This window comes from Artemia franciscana, unplaced genomic scaffold, assembly GCF_032884065.1.
Source record: "Artemia franciscana unplaced genomic scaffold, ASM3288406v1 Scaffold_2415, whole genome shotgun sequence".
Lineage (NCBI taxonomy): Eukaryota > Metazoa > Arthropoda > Branchiopoda > Anostraca > Artemiidae > Artemia > Artemia franciscana.
This window is the reverse complement of record NW_027063300.1, coordinates 13,493-33,987: the sequence shown is the minus strand read 5'-3', so window position 1 is coordinate 33,987 and position 20,495 is coordinate 13,493. Positions and strand designations below refer to the sequence as shown.

Genomic DNA, 20,495 nt, shown 5'->3' with positions numbered 1-20,495 from the left:
ATTTTATTCAATAAGAAATTAAAAGGGCTAGTGCCCTTTTCAATATTTGAAAGTGATTGGAGGGCAACTAACCCTTCCTCCCATGCCCACCATTTCCCCTAACACATCTAATCCGAATTTTGAGATAGTCATTTTGTTCAACGTAATTGAAAGGTCCAGAATTGTGTTTTTAACGAAGACAAACCCCCCACAGCCCTCAGGGCAAGGGTTATAAGCAGTGCCCTGGGGGCATATAAGGTTTATACAGAAAGGGTGTACTAGCGTCCTTTTTAAGATTGAGAGTGATCGATCGGAATTGTATTTTCAAAGGTTAATGACGATGTCAGTTAACTTGAAAAGTGAAACGAACGTGTACTGTTTCATTTTCATCAATTAAAATAGCAACATTTAATTTAGAACGAACGAACGAACTATGGTGGGAGGGGGCAGGACTAATCTGTTTTAATCATATTTTGTAAGTTGAATGTTTGTATATTCTTGTAATTTAGAGTTTAGATATCTTGTAAGGGAAAGGTGGGGAAATCATTAGGTGTCTAATTTAATTGGTAATAAATAGACAACAGTGGTGTCAGTATAGCCAAATGATATTAAAACTTAGTTGGATGTTAGTATATAAGTACTCTTGCTCAAAAAGAACATTACACTATATTGGAAACACCCTTATTATTATAAAATTATTAATTTATTCATTCTTTGATGTCCAGTAGGCTAGTTTATGAAATGAATAGGCCAATAAGTCAGAATGTTAGTGTTTTTCTCTGATTAGGCCCAACTGTAAACTAGGAGCAAGAGTAGGAAGCTTAACATTATAAAATTTTTTGTTTTATGCTACTCATTGAATGGTAAAATTCTAGTTTAGCTTCTTTTTGCTAGGCTATCTTGGAAAGGGGTTATGTTTGGGAAATAAAATTTTCAGTTATCCATTCAGGGCCAAGAACATACTCCAGGAAGGTATTGTTATGCTTCCATGTTAATCCTCTTCTTATTTAGGCTACAAGTCTTACAAATTTGATTACTTGACTGATCTTCAGCAAAATGTTTCATAGTCTTCTTTGTTGATTTGTTTTCTTCACTGGCTGTTTTTATCCTCATTTCTCTTGTCTTAACAATTTTCTTTTTTATCATAATCAGCCAGCATGGTCTCAGGAATTATTTATGATAAAGCTATGCCCAGTTGACCACCCACTTTGAAAAAAAAAGAGGTTTTGTAATTTATTTTAATAAGGAAATTCTGGCTTCTAAAATAGAGTTACCTGTACTTGCTGTACTTGGGAGGGGGGGGGGGGTACAAAATTAAATTAAAGAACACATCAAAAAATTTATTTATATCAGTGATTCTCAAAGTGGGTACTGCTGCCCAGTGGGGTTGCTGGAGGAAACCAGAAGTGTGGTAATAGGCACAGATGCATTTTGGGTGCAATGATAATATTTAGAGGGTAATGACAGTTTAAAAGAAAAGAGAAAATAGGCCTAATTAGGAAATTGGTAACACTTATGACATGTTTACAGATAAAATTAAAAATTTAAGTTAAGATTTATAAATTTTGATCATTTGTTAACATGGTTTTGGTGTTATTTTTTCATCACTTAATTTATTTTAACTTATTTCAACTTAACAAATTTACAAATTGATTTATATTTGATAGAAAGATTTTTCCCCAAAACATTTGATGATTTATATTGTAAAATTATAATAATTATAAAAATTAGTCTTTTACTTGTTAATTCCTCTTCTCACAGATACAATAATATTTATATCCCTTATTAATTGCTATTAAAATAAATATAAAATCCAGGTGGCACCAAGTAATTTTTTGTAACAGAATATTGTAAATATAAATATACATACAGTAGGCAAACTGTTACATTTAGATTTACACTAATCTTTGGGATTTATCATTTTGAAGTCATATTCCTTGCCATATCACAATGCAGGAGTGCCAATCCATGGAAACATGGGGGGGGGGGTAAGGATTTACTGGCACTTGATCTGTTATCCAGCACTTGAGAATTTGGATATATAAGACCAGGCAATAACCAGTTTTGTGCTGTTTGTATGCAGAGACAGTTAGCTTCAGTTCAGTCAAAAATTGTATTGTAGTTATATTTTAATAAATATTTAGTTGGTATTTTGTTAGGCTTTGTTACATTTTGCATACAAAATTACTTTGGTAATCAGAATGCGTAGTGCCCTTTGTAAGAGTCAAAGTGATAAAAGGGTAGCTACCCTCCCTCCCCCCCCACACACACAATGTCCTCCAATCCCATCATTTCCCTAAACATGACTAATCAAAATTTTGATATATAATTTTTTTCATTGTAGTTAAGGGGTCTAAAAATTAAGGCTGTTAGGAAGACACCCCCCCCCTCTCCACTGGTCTCAGGGCAATTGTTTTAAGTTATCCCCTTGGGGCATATACAATTTTTGTAAAAATGCTAGTTGTATATGCTTTGGGTTTGTAATCAGAAGTTCTATTGCCCCTTTTAAGAGTTAAAGTGATCAGAGTTCAGCTACTCCCCCCCCCCTAACACACCCATTTCATGTTTTCCAAGATGCATCCAATAGAAACTTGAGATTGTCCTTTTATTCAAAATAGTCCAAAAATCATATAACAAGACTTTGAGGGTTGATACAAACTACCAGAGCCTGGAGCAAGGGTTGTAAGTTCTGTCACTAGGGCATCTAAGACTTACGGAAGGAATGACTGTATAAACTTTAGAAGTGGCTCATTTGGTTGAAATGGGAAGTTCTAGTTCTTTAAGAGTCAAAAGTAATGGAAGTCAACTAGCCCCCTCCCCTAATCTACTCCTCTTTTTACCAAACATGTTGGATTGAAATTATGCAATCATTATTTTATTTAAAATAGTTCAAAGAACAGATAACAATTGCTCCAGGTTTAACACAACACCACAGAGATCTGGAGCAAGGGTTTTGTGCTATGCCCTGGGGTATATAAGGTTTTTATGGCACTTGGTATTTACCAAGTGACAAATAGCAATCCCAAATTCTGTTGGTCTGTCCTGGTTTTGCTAATTTGGGTGCTTCTAGGTAAGCTAGGATGATGAAATTTGGCAGGTGTATCAGGGACCAAACCAGATTAAATTATAAAGTCCTTTCCTCAATTTGACCTTCTGGGGGGGGGGGGGTTAGGGGACGGTTAATTTGGAAAAATTAAAAAATTAGGTATTTTTAACTGATGAACAGGTGATAGGATGTTAATGAAATTTGATATAGAAGAATATCATGTCTCAGAGCTCTTGTTTTAAATCCTGACTGGATCCAGTGCCATTGAGAGGAGTTGGAGGGGGAAACCTGAAATCTTGGAAAATGCTTAGAGTGGGGGGATTGGGATGAAACTTGGTGGAAAAATAAGCACAAATCCTAGATACGCTATTGACGTAACCGTAACGGATCCGCTCTCTTTGGAAGAATTAGGGGGGGGGGTTAATTTGAAAAAATGAGATATTTTAACTTACAAAGGAGTGATTGGATCTTAATGAAATTTGATATTTAGAAGGACCTCCTAACTCAGACCTTTTTATTTTAAATCCCGACTAGGTCTTGTCAATGGGAGGAGTTGGGTAGGTGGGGGGGAATCTTGGAAAACACTTAGAGTGGAGAAATTGGGAAGAAACTTTTGTGGGAATAATAAGCATGTGTCCTAGACACATCATTGACATAACCGGACCGGATTGGCATTCTTTGGGAGAGTTTGGGAGGGGGCACCTAAATCTTTGAATTACCTAAAGGTAATTCAGAAAAAAAGAAGTATTTTCAAATTACAAATGAGTGATTGGATCTTAATGATATTTAATATTAAGAAATACCTTGTGTCTAAGAGCTCTTATTTTAAATCCTGACCGAATTTGGTGACGTTGGGGGGAATTGGAGGGGTGGAAAAGGGTTTAGAGTGTAAAGATTGGGATGAATCTTGGTGGGAAACATAAGCACATGTCCTAGATACATTCTTGACATAACTGGGCCAGATCCGCTTGCTTTGGGGGAGTTGGAAGGGATTTACTAGTTTGGGCACTTCAAGATAACCTAGGACAATGAAAGTTGACAGGCATATCAGAGGCCAGACTACATTATAAATATTCTCTTCCTTGATTCGACCATCAGGAGGGAAGGGCAGGAGCAAGTGAACAAGATAGTTGAGAAGAATTTCTTTGTCAATAAAACAAATAATTGTTCTTCTTAAGTATGGCTTGTGTTCTTGAGGTATGATCTTGCTTAGGGTACAAGAGGTCTCAGGTTTGAATTTCAGACTCCCCCAGTTTTTACAACTAGACACGTGATCAATATAGCAATTGCCAAAAGTTGGCAGGCATATCAAAAACCCCACCAGATTAAATTAGAAATAGTCACTTCCCCGATTTGACCATCTGGAGGGAGTGGAATGACAGCTAACTTAGAAAATGAGATATTTTTAACTCACAAACAGGTTATCAGATCTTAATGAAAATTGATATTTAGAAATATCTCGTGTCTCAGAGCTCTTAATTTAAAACGCAACCGGATCCAGTGACATTGGGGGAGTTGGAGGGGGGAACCGGATATCTAAAACTTGCGACTATACAACATTCTTTGCTGTCCCATTGTCTGTGCATATAAATAGATTGTCAGGTTTACCGACTCTTGAACATGCAACATATAATGGCCCATGGGAAAACAATCCGTATTCAGATCTATACCTCATGATTCTAATGATTGCGCTTGAGCTTTGTTGATGGTGATTGCTAATCGACCATTCCCTGTGTCGCCGTCGTCATTTATATATCCCCCTGTGCCCCCCGGCGTCCCCTTTGTAGTTGTGTCCCTGTGTCTCGGTCGTCATTTATATTCCCTGGGTCCCGGTCGTCATTTGTGTCCCGGTGTCCCAGTCTGTGATTTGTTTGAGTGTCCCGGGCGTCATTTATATTCCTTGTGTCCCGGTCATCATTTATATCCCCCTGTGCCCCCCGGCGTCCCCATTGTAGTTGTGTCCCTGTGTCCTGGTCGTCATTTATATTCCCTGTGTCCCGGTCGTCATTTGTATCCCAGTGTCCCGGTCTGTATATACATTCGTTTTTTTAGTTTTGTTTTTCTCCTTTATTTTTCATTTTTTTTCCTTTTTTCTTTTTTTTCTTTTTTAGTTTTTTTAGTTTTTTAGCTTTTTTAGTTTTTTTTTAGTTTTTTTATTAGTTTTTAGTTTTTTTTTCTTTTTAGTTTTTTTGTAGTTTTTACCTTTTTTTTAGTTTTTTTAGTTTTTTTTTTACTTATGTCCTGGTCGTCATTTATACTCCCTGTGTCCCGGTCGTCATTTGTGTCCCGGTGCTTTGTTGATGGTGATTGCTAATCGAACATTCCTTTTGTCCCGGTCGCTTTCTCTTTGAGTGTCGTCATTTATATTCCCTATGTGCCGGTGTCCCGGTCGTCATTTGTGTCCTGATGTCCCGGTCTGTAATTTTGTCAGTTGAAAACATGATGTCAGTCGACACACAAACATGACGTCACCCGACAGACAGGCCCACACACACACAGACAATTTATTTTTATATATATAGAAGATATAAGATATATATATATATATATATATATATATATATATATATATATATATATATATATATATATATATATATATATATATATATATATAAATATATAAATATATATACTAGCTGTTGGGGTGGCGCTTTGTGCCACCCAAACACCTAGTTGGTAGGGGCGCTTCGCAACCCGCCAAGACCCCCCCCCCCTGCGCGCACAAGTCGTTACGTGCCATTGTAGTTGTGTCCTTGTGTCCCACCTGTGAATACATATATATATATATATATATATATATATATATATATATATATATATATATATATATATATATATATATATATATATTAGCTGTTGGGGTGGAGCTTCGCGCCACCCCAACACCTAGTTGGTGGGGCGCTTCGCGCCCCCCCCATGCCCCCCGCGCGCGTAAGTCGTTACGCGCCATATTAGTTACGCGCCATTGTAGTTGTGTCCCTGTGTCCCACCTGTGAATATAGATAGATTTATATATGTGTTTCAAACTACGTAAAAATTGCGAATATACAACATTCTTGGCTTTCCCATTGTCTGTCCATATACAAAGCCGTATGTACTAATAATGACGTCATATGCAAACGCTCTTTTTACAAACAAACAAACATGCATACACACAACTCGTTTTTATATAGATAGATAGATACAATACAAATTAACTACGTAAAACTTGTGAATATACAACAGTCTTCGCTGTCCCATTGTCTGTGCGTATAAATAGATTGTCAGGTTTACCGACCCTCAAAGATGCAACATACAATTGTACATTGGTAAAGCAATCTGTATTAAGATCTATACCGTATTTTTCTAGTGATTGCCCTTGAGCTTTGTTGATGGTGGTTGCAAATGCTAATCGAATTGGGAATTGCAATCTTTTAAATTGAAAAAGCAGATCCGTTGGAATCATGGGAATGCGAGGAATAAGAACAGCCTCACCCTCATAAGGCCCTGTCAAGATTGTGGCCTCTATTAGGTTTTCCATTGTTTTTTTTTACGGCAAGTCGCGTGCCATTGCAAAGCTTTGGTGGGTTGGTATTTCTTAAAAGTATCATTGTAATGCCTATTTTTAGTTGTAGCACGTTTGATGGAAACCCTGAAGGGTCTATGGAATTTAAAAATTCAGATGGATAATTAACCGCTTCATTTAGTTCCAAAATACAAATTAACTGCGTAAAACTTGCGAATATACAACATTCTTCGCTGTCCAATTGTCGCTGCATATAAATAGATTGTCAGGTTTACCGACCCTCGAACATGCAACGTACAATTGTCCATGGGAAAAACAATCAGTATTAAGATCTATACCACATTTTTCTAATGATTGACCTTGAGCTTTGTTAATGGTGATTGCAAATGCTAATCAAATTGGGAATTGCAATCTTTTAAATTTAAAAGGCAGTTCCGTTGGAATCATGGGAATGCGAGGAATAAGAACAGCCTCACCCTCAAAAGGCCCTGTCAAGATTGTGGCCTCTATTAGGTTTTCCATTGTTTTTTTTACGGCAAGTCGAGTGCCATTGCAAAGCTTTGGTGGGTTTATATTTCTTAAAAGTATTATTGGTACGCCTATTTTTAGTTGTAGTACGTGTGGTGGAAACCCTGAAAGATCTAAGGAATTTAAAAATTCAGATGGATAATTAACTGCTTCATTTGGTTCCAAAACTGTGTCGACTGACTTATAAAGGACTGCCTGGTCTCGAATCTTGGTCAAAACAATATTGTTGATTTCGTGGACGTCTATATTTTTGGGTGCGAGAATCGCTCTTTCACTTAGCCATTTATTATTTTTATAATTTTTTAGAATATTCGGAAATACTTTTTCAATCAATTCATTTTTGGACGTCACTAAATTACAGAAATCAGCAGGTAGTTGTATACGTCCTGAAGTTGAGTCTACTGGGAGCTTTCCGTTTCCCATTGCCAGCAATTGATCTGAAAATGTTTGACCAGAGTCATCGTTTTGCAATCGGACACGCATATTTGTAGTTAATTTTAATGTTTTTACGTGTGCCCATAAATTAGAATTTTTCAGGCAAGCATTCATTTCGTCAGCAGGAGTTGATCTAGGTATTATAGGTAATGTTTGCCTGAAATCTCCCGCAAGTAATATTAATGTGCTGCCAAAGGGTTTCGACTTCCCTCGCAAATCTTTCAAGCATTGATCCAGCGCCTCGAGCGATTTTTTGTGTGCCATTGTGCACTCATCCCAAATAATAAGTTTGCATTGCTGCAAAACTTTACCCATCCCAGATGATTTGGAAATATAGCACGTTGGAGTTTCTGTAGAATGCAAGTTCAGAGGCAATTTCAAAGCGGAATGAGCAGTTCTTCCACCAGGAAGCAATGTTGCGGCTATTCCGGACGACGCAATTGCCAACGCTATATCATTTTTTGATCGAATTGATGCCAGAATCAGTTTTATCACAAACGTTTTACCATTACCTCCTGGCGCATCCAAAAAGAAAATTTCTCCAACGTTGTTATCGACACAATGCATTATCGTATCATAAATGTCTTTTTGTTCTGACGTTAACTTGGAAATGTTATTTTGTACATAAGGCAATAGATCACTCGTACTGTAACTTTGTTCACGATCCAATTCTACACATGTCGAAACAGCAGCGATACGGTTAGGTGAACGCATTCCCAAATCCTGAAGAGGTTTGTTTGCCATACGTACGCACAAATCTTCTATAACAACTAAAGTGTAGTTATAAATTTCTGATGTAAAATCAAAAGTCATATCTGACGTCTCTAACTGTTTTCGATGGAGTATATCTTCGGACATTTTTGACTTATATTTTTCCCATAACTCTGTAGGAGCTGATGGAGAGCAAGTTGTTAAAATGATGCCAAACAATGCACGAATTTGACTTGGGGTTGACGTTTCGCACGCGTCATTGATGCAGTTATCCCAGTGTTGGTCATTCTCCAATAAATTCAGAGCTTGGCATGCACTACGGTAAGTGTCATGTATAGTACCATTTACAGTCCTCAAATACTCAAAGGATGTCGGACCGGGTACATTCACCAAAAGCAGGCGTAGAAAGAAGCATTCATGTTGATTGGGGTGAACGGTGTAGAGTCTTCCTATCGTGGTATCTTTGAAGATGGTAGGTTGGCCGTCGACTGACTTACCCTGTTTTCGACGTTCAAATACTTTATTTTTAGTATTCCACGTGTAATACGAAGGCACTTCAGTATACAGCAGTTTTTTGCAAAAGAATCATTTTTGCAAAGCGAAAAAAAAGCTGTTAATGTTGTATCCGGTGGATTCAGGACTCTTTGTTGCACGTTGGTTTCCGTGAAATAAACACGTTGACCATTCTGTAAATGTACCGCTAAGTGAACAACAGCTGGACTACGTTCATGTATCGGAAATGAAAGAATTCGCCAAACAGCTTCATTACTGCTTATGTATCTTCCAGCCTGATATTGTACGATTTCATCGAAATCTTTGATTTCGGGCTGCAAGCCAAAAACTGCCATGTCACTGCCTTTGTTGACGTATTTACATATGTATTTGATTGCCTTTACGGAGTTACAGTATTCAACGTTTATGTGTGCATTAAATGTTTTTGATAATAATGGGGAATATAGAACAACCCACTGGTTATCTACTTCGATGGTGGTACCGTTACGCTTCTTTATTATTGCTGTTTTACCGCCATCTTCAGTAGATCTTCTTCTATATTGTGGGTAACCATCATTGCCAGTAATTGTGTTTGATACTAAAAGTCGAGGATATTGCTTTGTGCACCTTCCTTTGGCCATGCATGGTGAATTTTCGTTCAGTGCACCGCAAGGTCCATGTATCATATTTTTTACAATAATATCATGTAACCCCTTATCGACATTTTTATCAGGTATTTCACAAAAATCACATCATCAATTTCGTTCGAAGTAATTTTTTTATGTAGCCAGATTAGTATATGTGCGTGTGGCAAACCTCGTTTTTGCCATTCCACTGAGTACATCCAGCATCGCACTGACCCAAACACTTCAAGTTTTACAATGTAGTTTATCAGTGATTTCAACTTTTGCCGGAAGACACGGGCCGTAATGTCATGCCTATGAACCGCCGATTGTCCTTGAAGTAAAAGCTGCAGTATCTCGTCCCAAGATTGATTACATGTAAATGTAATAAATAAATCTGGATGACCATAGAGACGAACATACGCAATAGCATCTTGAGCATATTCATGCATATGACGGGGACTGCCAGCATATGACGAAGGTAAAATTGTTAATCTTCCAACGTTTGTGGTATTACCGTCATTTATAACTGCATCTCGCAAATGAATGTATTGTTCAGAGCGGAGCTTGGTCTGATTCAGGCGGATATATAGCAAACGTTCTGATTCAATTTTAAATAATAATTTTACTCAAGGTCACGAACTTTAATCCTTTGCCAGGTATTGCAAAATCTAACTAGCTTCGCAGGGATTAAAATTCACTGAAAAAGCCAACTGATTTTAAATTTATGATATCCAATTCTAGACAGATGTTTTCACCTTGAACTACGAATTAATACCGTTGGTCGTCTATGTTTCCCATCCTTATATCCCTTGATTAACTCTTAAAGAAGAATCGGTTCTTTTCTGCTATCCGTTGGAAAACAAGCTGGAATTTTAATTAATTATAATAGTTATATAGAAAAACTTCAAGGATTATTTAGACAGTTCAAGGATATTAGTTCATCTAATGTACCATAATTCTTAATGCTATTTATACCCCCTAAAATACACGTCTCCGAAATAAAATGCGTTGGTGCATAAACTGTGTACAAATATCTCAATTAACCTGAAGTGTGTTGGTCTACATTTGTTGCTTGTCTTGTCAAATATCAACTACTCTAAAACTTTAAGTGAACTAAAAATACTTGGTTTATTCAAATTCCTGTTTATATTTCAGCGATCGCGATCGGGATCATTGTGTGCATGTTCTCTCCTCTATCATTCGCCATTCATTTAACGCTAATTTTTATGAAGCCATGTTGTAAATTTTGGATTCATGCTGTATCGTGCCTACCTCGTCTCTGGGATAAGGAAATCGCTGAACTTGTCAATAATATTTCAGGTAATAAGACACAAACAAATATCTTCCACAAGGTAGATAAAATAGAGAAATCTCGTTTTATTTATTTACTGTATTCTATTCAATGGATCAATGTTGTTATGCATCATTCATATCTTACCATGAACCTCGGAAATCAAACAGTTCGTGGTAACGAACTTTAAAAGAAGAGACCCGGCTTAATAGTAACCGAAACTCAAAAAAACATAATTTTTATACCAAATATACATCAAAAGAATCAGATTTTTATGCTGATTTCAAATATATAAGTTTAATCAAGTCTTTAGTCTTACTCATAAAAAGTTAAGAGCCTGAAAAAATTTGGCTCATTTTCAAAAAATGAGGAAACACCCTCTTAAAGTTATAAAATCTTAATAAAAAGCACACCATTAGATTCAGCGCATTAGAGAGCCCTCATGTTGAGGTTTCAAGGTCCTATAAAAGGTGGAATTTTGTATTTATTACCAATAGAAAGATCACGAATACGTGTTTTTTTTCTGGGGTAATTGTATTGACCCAGTAATCCTAGAATGCCCCGAGAGGGCTCATTCTAACGGAAATATAAAGTTCTTGTGCATTTTTTTAGCGACTGAAAAAATTGGAGGGTAACTAGGCTCCCTCCCACGCTCATACAAAGTCAATGGATCTATATTTTCAGATAGCCACTTTGTTCAAGCATAGTTCGTCATGGTAATGAACTTTAAAAGAAGAGACCCGGCTTAATTGTAACCGAAACTCTAAAAAACAGAATTGTGATACCAAATTATAAATCAAAAGAATCTGATTTTTATGCTGATTTCAAATATAAAAGTTAAATCAAGTTAAGTCTTTCTCATCAAATATTAAGATCATGCGAAAATTTGCTCATTTTCAAAAAATGAGTAAATACTCTCTTAAAGTTATAAAATCTTAATAAAAAGCACACCATCAGATTCAGCATATCAGATAATCCTACTGTTGAGGTTTCAAGCTCCTATAAAAGGTGAAATTTTTTACTTTTTGCCAAAAGAAAGATCACGGATCACGGATTTTTTTTTTTTAGGGGTAATTGTATTAACCCAGTAATCCTAGAATGTCATGAAAGGGCTTATTCTAACGGAAATTGAAGGTTCTAATGCCATTTTTAGCGACTAAAAAAATTGGAGGGTAACTAGCCCTCCCACGCTCAATTTTTTACAAAGTCAACGGATCAAAATTTCGAGATAGACGCTTTGTTCAAGCATATTCGAAAAATCTAATAGCTATCTTTGAGGACGACTTAATTCCCAACAGTTTCCGGGGGAAGGGCTGTAAGTTACGAACTCTCCCCATTGTTTACATGTAGTATTTGTTATTGGTAAGTATACTGACATTTTCAGAGGTTTTTTTTTCTCGTGGGTGGGAGGGTAGGGTGAGGGGTGTACGTGTTAGGATGTAATTATGGAGGAATTTAATATTCAAGTAAGAATACTTGGAAATTTCTTACATCGATCTTCAAGACTTGAAAATGTTTCGGAAACTAAAACATTATTCCTCTTCTTAAATTTGTTGGATTTAAATGATATACGAATATTAAATACTTCCATATGGCATTTTCAAATCCAAAATTCTAAAAATCATTTCTATGACAAATCTCTGTTGATCTTACTTACTCGTTCGGATTGTCGGAGGTCTAGGATGTATCAAAATCCTTTTGTAAGCTCTGAAAGGTCAAGGTTTTCGATTAGATACCAAATACCCTTCATTGCTAACAATCATAAGCTGAATGATAAAATTCTGTTTGATCCATCCCAAAAAAAATCTCAGCTAAATTTAAAAAAGCAAATATTAAAGATTGTTTGCTAAAATTTTGATTATTCACCATTGATGATGGAAATTTAAATTATGTGATCTCCTTATTTGTGTGTTTGTTTTTGTGTCCCTGTGTCTGGGACGGCCTCCCACACCCCTCCTGCCTGATATTTATATATTTACTTATCTTTTATGATTTTTTTTTCTATTTTATGTGTCTTCTACCGTATTATACTTTGAAATCATTATTAAGATGAGATGTTGATGTTTTTTCTTATGTTTTTGCACTGTCCCAGCCTTACGAGCTCTGCTCTCTGTTGGGGCATAATTTTGTTTGTGTATTTTTTGAGTTGAATAAAGAAAAAGTTGAAAAGTTGAAGTTATCACGAGGAAGAGAATTTCCATGAAAGGGCGCGGGATTTTCCAGCATTATTAAAAGAAAAACAATGTGAGATTTTTTTAAAACACCTTATTCAACGTAAAGTAAGAAGCATCATTTAAGCTTTAAACGAACAGAAATTATTGCGTGTATGAGGGGGTTTGTCCGCTCCTCAATACCTAGCTCTTTACGTTAAAATATTTTGGTAATTTCAAAAGAGCTATTTGTTCTAATTAAACAGCCCATGCTATTCAGAATTGGAATAAGTTAAAAAAAAACTTTTTTTTTATTTAATTTCTGAACATTTTTGAATTAATGCACGTTTTGATTTTGGCTCACCGTACATGAATAATTAAAACGAAATTTATTCTAGTCTCCCAAAGATTTTGGACTGGATAAGGTGTCCAAAATGTGTAAAACTTTGACATTTCTTTTCACCAGGTTTGATTAAGATTCGGTCATTCTATTCTGCTAGCTGATAAAAATATAAACACCCATCCAATATTTCCATACCTTTTCATTAAGAGTCTGGTTCTAGTCCCTAAAAGGCACCAATACGACAATAGGTATTCTTTCTATGGAGTTTGGTAGATTCGCAGATGACAAGATTCCACAATACACCTTTTCTTTCCACCCATATGAGTTGGATCGCTAACCTTTTTATGCTTTTATACTTTTAATAGGTTTTTTAATTATAGTACACCCTCCCTCTTCTTGTAACTACCATTTATAACTATTTAAAGGTGTCCGTAAACGAATTTAAAAAGTATAATCCAATAAGTACAAGAGATTAATCCATACACGGCCATTCCCCAGCATTTTGGCTGCTTTAATTCAAAACGTGCTATGTGATATTTCTTAGAACTGATATTTATCCCTCCCCGATAAAACTAAACAGCTATAAAAATAGTAATCTAAGCTGATAACGACAATATTTTTCAAGTATTTGGGTGTGTGAAAATCAACCTAAAACCTTCTTATCCCTGATCGGGTTTAAAGATGAAATGTTTTGTTACGCTTGTGGCCAAGATGAACCAAATGTAAAACGAATATTTTCTGAGGTGTGGTTCCATCTCTCCCTCCCCTCCCCCAAAAAAATGTCGCCTTAAAAGAACGCTTACATATAAAGAAAAATCGAAAAAAAAGGATCTGTGTAAAACAGAGCCCAATGAAGGGTCGAACTAGTTTTTGCCGGCCACTGTATATGGAACAAGTGGTTGTAGCAACTTTGGAAATGGCACATGCGATTATAGTATAAAAGCTCTACTGCGGATTTTAAGGCTTGAAAGTAATTGGCAAGCAACCAGCCTCTGTCCTGCTTTTTAACCACCCAACAACGAAGTAACCCCCATGATGTGAGACGAAATGTATTTTCATTAAGAATTATAAGTACTACTGGGGATTGAATCCATTAATGCCATCGAGCTGATATCATTTCAAATTAAATTAAATTTAAATTCTTGAAGTAATACATCACAAAAATAAGGTAATGTATTTTGATGGGTTTTTTTCAGTTTATTTATTGTATATGTTGTTTGTTTTATTAATTATTTATTTTTGAAAACCTGTTCTGAGTTGTATGCAAAATTATGATGATATCCTAATAACTCTATCTTTTATTAAAATTAACTCTATCTTTTATTAAAATTGTTGTATTGCTTTCTAGGGCACATATGTAAGAGGCTCCGGATGATGAGAGGAGATCTGGTCTTTTCTGACTTTATGGCGGGATTTATCATCCTGTACAAGAAGCGGAATAGTAGCTTAAGAAGCGGTGAGTAGCTCAAACGTAACACAAAAATGTTTAACTTGACTTTATTGCACGGTGTCTATTGTTCCGTTTAGACAGCGATCAGTCTGGATCGCTGTTTTTGGCCGGAGATACAATCCGTGGTTGGGAAATTTAGCTCTAACGTAACACAAGCTCATTATACGTTTTATTGGTTTTGGGATTAAGCCAAGAACTTGGCCCTTGATTGATCAAAAAATCTCCTACACTTTACAAGCTAACTACCCCTTCCCTCCTCAAACCTAGCATGTCTACTGACATTGTGCTTAATAATTATTTATAGTAACTTACACAGTCTATGCTGATATTTATCCTCAGCGACGATGATGGTAAGCCTTAAAATGTAATGTGGTATGCATTTTGTGGCTGCTACCATCACTATAACTGTAGAGGCGAAAAATTCCTTCTATCATTCCCACCTATCGTAGTAACGAACTTCAATTAAGGAGCGACCCGGCTGAATAGTAACCAAACTATAAGAAACTGAATTTCGATACCAATAGATATAAAAAGAATTGGCTTATTTTGCTGATTTCAAATACATAATTTTCATAAAGCTTAGATTTGCCCATTAAAGGCTACGAGTCTGAGAAGATTTGTCTTATTTTCGAAAAAAGAGTTAAACGCCCACTTAATATCATAGGATCTTAACGAAAATTGTACCATCAGATTCAGCGTATCAGAAAACCCTATTGTAGAGGTTTCAAGCTCCTATCTGCAAAAATATTTTGTATTTGTTGCCATAAGAAAGATCACGGATGTTTTTGTTGTTTTTTTTTTTCTTTTTTTTTTTGGGGGGGGGGTGATCGTGTCCAACCAGTGGTCTTAGAATGTAAAATTAATCATTTGAATGGAAATTAAAAGTTGCAGTGCCCTTGTAAATGACCAAAAATGCTGTCCCTGATTTTCTCATCTTCTTTTTAATCAGTTTGTTTTGTTTACATTTTCTTTGTGAAATGTAGTTTTGTTTCGTTGTACTTTTTTCGTATAGCATTGAAGGTTGTTTTGCCGAGATGTTTATTTTGTTTCCTGCAGTATTTTCGATGGTCTTTAAATCTCATTCTCAATCTTCTTTTCCGTAATTTGTTTTTATTACGTTGTTGATGTTTTTTCTAGATACTTGGAATGTTTAAAGTTTTTTATACATTTAACAACTACTGCTAGCTTATCGCTTTTCTAGTAAATAAACATATTACTATTCCTCCATTAAATGATTGGTTATACCATAATACTGCTACTGATTGACGGTATATCAAGATTGTAAGACTTGTTTGTCATAGTTTAGAAAGGAGAAAGTTTTCTTTCAGATAATACCACCAACCCACCAGTGATGACTCCACAGGCGAGGGTGATGACCAACTCGCCACTGCCAGAGATGAACCAATTCTGGGAGGATAGAGAATGGTGCAACCATTCTGTGATGTGGGCAAACCACTTCGTGAAATACGCTGCTGGAGCTTATAAATTAAATGAGCTCCACAGTCGGCGAAACCTTCGGAGGACCTGTTCAAGGTTCGTTTATTTTCCAATTTTCTTTTTCATAGAATGTACTGAAAGTATTTCTACCCATGGTAGAAAAGAGGTGCAAAGTGGAAATCTTTTCTTTCCTTGTTATAGCTCTAATGCCCCTTTTGAAATATTGGGGCCTGTTTAAGATTAAAAATATGAACCAGTTGAGATTCTTAGACTTTTTTCTGAATTACCCCTTCTTCTTCCGTAGTGTGTGCCTTCATGTCTACACTCAGAATTCATTTATCTTCAGAGACAGTGATAACTGAAATATACAAATCATAAGTAAAAACTTGATTTGACCCTGATTAGGACAAACAGTTCCTCAGTACCTCAGCAGCTGGCTATATTGATGACAGTGATCAAGTGTGACTCTGAAATATAGGTGCTCTAAAAGACGGAGGAAGATTTATTAGATATTTTCCAGTCAAATTACTTACAGAATGCCCAACTGACTGAGCATGCTCTAAAAGTAAGCTCTAGAAAAAATTTACTAAGTCTCGGCTTCTTGGGCTATAATGCAAGAAAGGTTGAGGTGGGTAAAACACGTTTTACGGGTCGAGAATAACCTATCGCAAAAAATATTTTTTTTTAGCCCATAACCTAGGGCTAAACGAAGAGTAGTTTGTTCTAGAATGGTGTAGGAGGATATCACAAGGAAAAACTTAAAGGAAATAGCAACTCCTTGGGGTTGTAAGTGTATATATATATATATCTTGAAAAGAGAAATCACCAATGCAACAGCACAAACACAAAAAAAAAGAAAAAAAAGGAGAGAGACAGAAGGAGAAAAGGAAGACTGTTTTCCTAAATTAGTGATTAATATAGACCAGCACTTGAATGAGGCCTTAACCCTACTCATCCATACAATCACATAGGTCAAACAGCATATCCATACACAATCAACCATAAAGAATAATCCATGGACAGGCAGTCATGTCGTCAATAAGTATAAGTCGTCATTTACCAAACAATAGAAAAAATAATAAAGACAAATAATTCAGAGGCAACAACCCAACACAAGGGCTCATCAGGAGAATACACTGGCCTATATAGGGTTTCGCCACTTTAAATTCTCTACCCAGCACAGTGTTGTGGCTACCACAGAATATCCATGGCATCCCCGTGTCAGGTATCACCCCCAAAATACATGCCTATGAAAGAAAAAAAAACAGAAAATGTAAAACAACCAAGTAACACCAAAACAAGCTTATCCTGTTAATATATCCCTCTTTTTAGCAACAATAGGTAAACTAAATATAATAAATTTTACCAAATCGCAAATATTAACACATTGCAAGAAACCTGAATGAACTAAACAATTATAGAATTCATCTTTACCATGTGGCTAATTTTTTAAAAAAAATCCGCTCAATTAGAAACCCAATTCAAAATAAATGGCGCTGCAACAACAATTCTCGAACCTCCGAACTTATATATATATATATATATATATATACGTGTTGTCGCGCCACCCCAACACCTAGATGGTGGGGGCACTTTGAACCCCCCAAGCCCCCCGCGCGGGTAAGTCGTTATGTGCCATTTTAGTCACGCGCCATTTTAGTTGTGCCCCTGTGTCCCACCTGTGAATATAGATAGTTTTTTTGTATGTTTTTAACTATGTAAAACTTGCGAATATACAACATTCTTCACTATCCCATTGTCTGTGCATATAAATAGATTGTCAGGTTTATCGACTCTCGAACATGCAACATGTAATTGTCCATGGGAAAAACAATACGTATTCAGATCTATACCTCATTATTCTAATGATTGCCCTTGAGTTTTGTTGATGGTGATTGCTAATCGAACATTCACTGTGTCTCCGTCGTCATTTATATATCCCCCTGTGCCCCCGGCGTTCCCGTTGTAGTTGTGTCCCTGTGTCTTGATCATCATTTATATTCCCTGTGTCCCGGTCGCCATTTGTGTCCCAGTGTCCCAGTATGTAATTTCTCTTTGAGTGTCCTGGTCGGTCGTCATTTGTGTCCCAGTGTCCCGGTCTGTAGTTTCATCTTATAATGACTTCATACACAAAGCCTTACATACTTATAATAACGTCATATGCAAACCCACAAACAGACAAACATGCATACTTACAACTTATTTTTATAGATATAGATATAGTTTCTTTTTTAGTTTTTCTCTTTTTTTGTTTTGCAGCATTTTAGTTTTTTTAGCTTTTTTTTAGTTGTTTACATTTGTTATTTTTTCCTTTTTTTAAGTTTTTTTTTCTTTTTAGGTTTTTTTTTTCTTTTTTTAGCTTTTTTCGCGCCATATTGCCGAACCTTTGTTTTCAACCCTTTCACGACCAAGTCCTCATTTTTCAAAAAAAAATTGACGAGAAATATATGATTCCTGACCAAAAAGACACGCTGATCTTGAAAGTGCTCATAAGAACCTTCTAAAATGAACAATAAAAAAACTGTTCAAAGCGGGACTCTGCAGTCCCGCTTGGAAAATAAATCTGACCAAATGCTAGCCGAAGGGACTGAAGTCCCGCAGAGAAAATTAATTTTTTGTTAAAGAATAATCGTTTGTTCAGATAATAAAACTTCAATTGCAATGTTAATTCAAACTCAGTTATTGATGATACTCATGATGCTCAGCTAAACAATTCTTCCGTTCGTTGACGCACAACGTCACACCACATTTGGAGAAAATTGAGTGTGGTCTTGATTCAACTTACTTTAGAGAACACATTTCACATCTTGAGCGTTGAGAAACAAATTTAGGCCAGTGATCGCCCAGACCACCAAGACGGACATCGTCTGGAACTGAGGCACCGCAACTCCCTCGTCTTTTCTTGTTAACTGCAACAGCCTTCTGAAAAGTTCTTCCATTTTTCCTCTTCAATTGTGGCACAGACACGAGTCCTCTCATAACCCTTCGCCAAAACTCGAGCATTGTCAATTTTCTTCGGGAAAAAGGAGACTGTGCAAAACATGAGCATTACAGAGTGTCAAATCCGTAAAACCCCAAAACAGTCGATGCCACCATTTTAAAGACTTTCTATCTCATCCATATGCTGCCCTTTTAAGGTCTAAAAGGTCTAAACCACCCATATGGTCATTATAATCCTTTGCTACTTGAGGGGCTGTGATGACCAAAGTAGATCCATCATAATTCGTTCTTTTTACAGAGGCTACCTCTGTACCATGGTAGTTAGAAGCAAACCGAACAGTCTTGGAATCCCTCCATTTATAGACACCAATTGATCCACAATGTCTTGAATGTTGGTTGAAGCTTCAACCAACAATGTTGGTTGAAGCTTCCTCTATTTAAAGCTCTGTCGGGTGCAAGGACAGGAAGCCCCTTCCTGTTGAGCGAATAGTACAACACGCAAAAATACCATCTTCCTTAAGTTGCTCAAGAAGAGAGACAGACGAAAAAAAGTTATCAAAAATGACGATATGCTCTTTCTTGGTGAGACATTCAGTCATTTGCCTCACGACTCTACCGCCAAGTCCAAATCCTAAATCGTCTTTGATAGCTTGGAATTTTCCTTGGTAAACTTCAAAATTGTAGACATAACCACTCATGAGGGCTAAGCACCAAAGCTTATACCCCCTTTTTATCGGCTTCATTGGGTTATATTGCTTTAGTGTGGAGCGTTCTTTGAAAAGAATGATGGATTCGTCAACCCTCATGTAAGTTCCAGGCTTCACTAACTACTTGAAGCGGAAGCTTAGCAGGTCAATCATCGGTCGCAGCTTGAAAAGCCCGTCTTTCTGGCCAGCTGTGATTGTCAGGTTGTCTCTGACATGCAAGTTTCTTAGAATATCTTTGAATCTGTTTCTTGACATCCTTGACGATACAAAAGAGACACCAAGGTCAGGATAAGTAGCCCAGTAATCCCTCATGCTTGGAAGATGGTGGTACCCCATTAATAGATTTATCCCTAAGCACACCTAAAGTTCATTGTCTGTTATGTTGATATTCTTGCCCTTCTAAACAGAATAAAGATTTGACTGAAAAGCAAGGAGCTCAAGAAGCTCATTGCTCCAGCAGGTTAGAAAAAAATCCATAGGAGTTGATTCACGTCCTATTTCCTCTAAATTAGCCTCTGGACTCTTCAAGTCCAACTGATGGGTTTGTGCGACAACTTTCTTCCATGTTCTTTGTCTTTCATTGACATTTGCTTTCCTTGCTGGTGGTCTTATATTTTTTTGGTTGATTATCTGCACGAGATGGAACAGGTGCTGATGAAGTTGAAGGCACAACAAGCCCAGGATCTGTATCGTTTGGGATCGGAAAAGTGGCTGTCGAGTCTTCTCCAGCATTTGGTAAGTCCGAACCAAGGAGAATATTAGCTAACGCCAAGCCAATCAGGTCCTGCTCCATAGCATCGTCTTCTGTGTCGGTGTTTTCCTGTAAATCCAGTTCTATCTCTTCAGACTGCC

The 20,495-nt window shown here is 36.5% G+C and overlaps 1 protein-coding gene across 1 annotated transcript in view; it reads left to right on the top strand.

The window, feature by feature from the left end:
- Positions 1-387: 387 nt before the first annotated feature.
- Positions 388-20,495, top strand: part of LOC136042899 (uncharacterized) — a 33,590-nt gene continuing 13,482 nt past the window's right edge. Inside the window, exons 1-4 of the mRNA XM_065727828.1 lie at positions 388-454; positions 10,481-10,645; positions 14,458-14,565; positions 15,888-16,092. Coding sequence (XP_065583900.1) covers positions 10,507-10,645; positions 14,458-14,565; positions 15,888-16,092 — 452 coding nt within the window. The 5' untranslated portion in view covers positions 388-454; positions 10,481-10,506. The remainder of the gene's footprint in view (positions 455-10,480; positions 10,646-14,457; positions 14,566-15,887; positions 16,093-20,495) is intronic.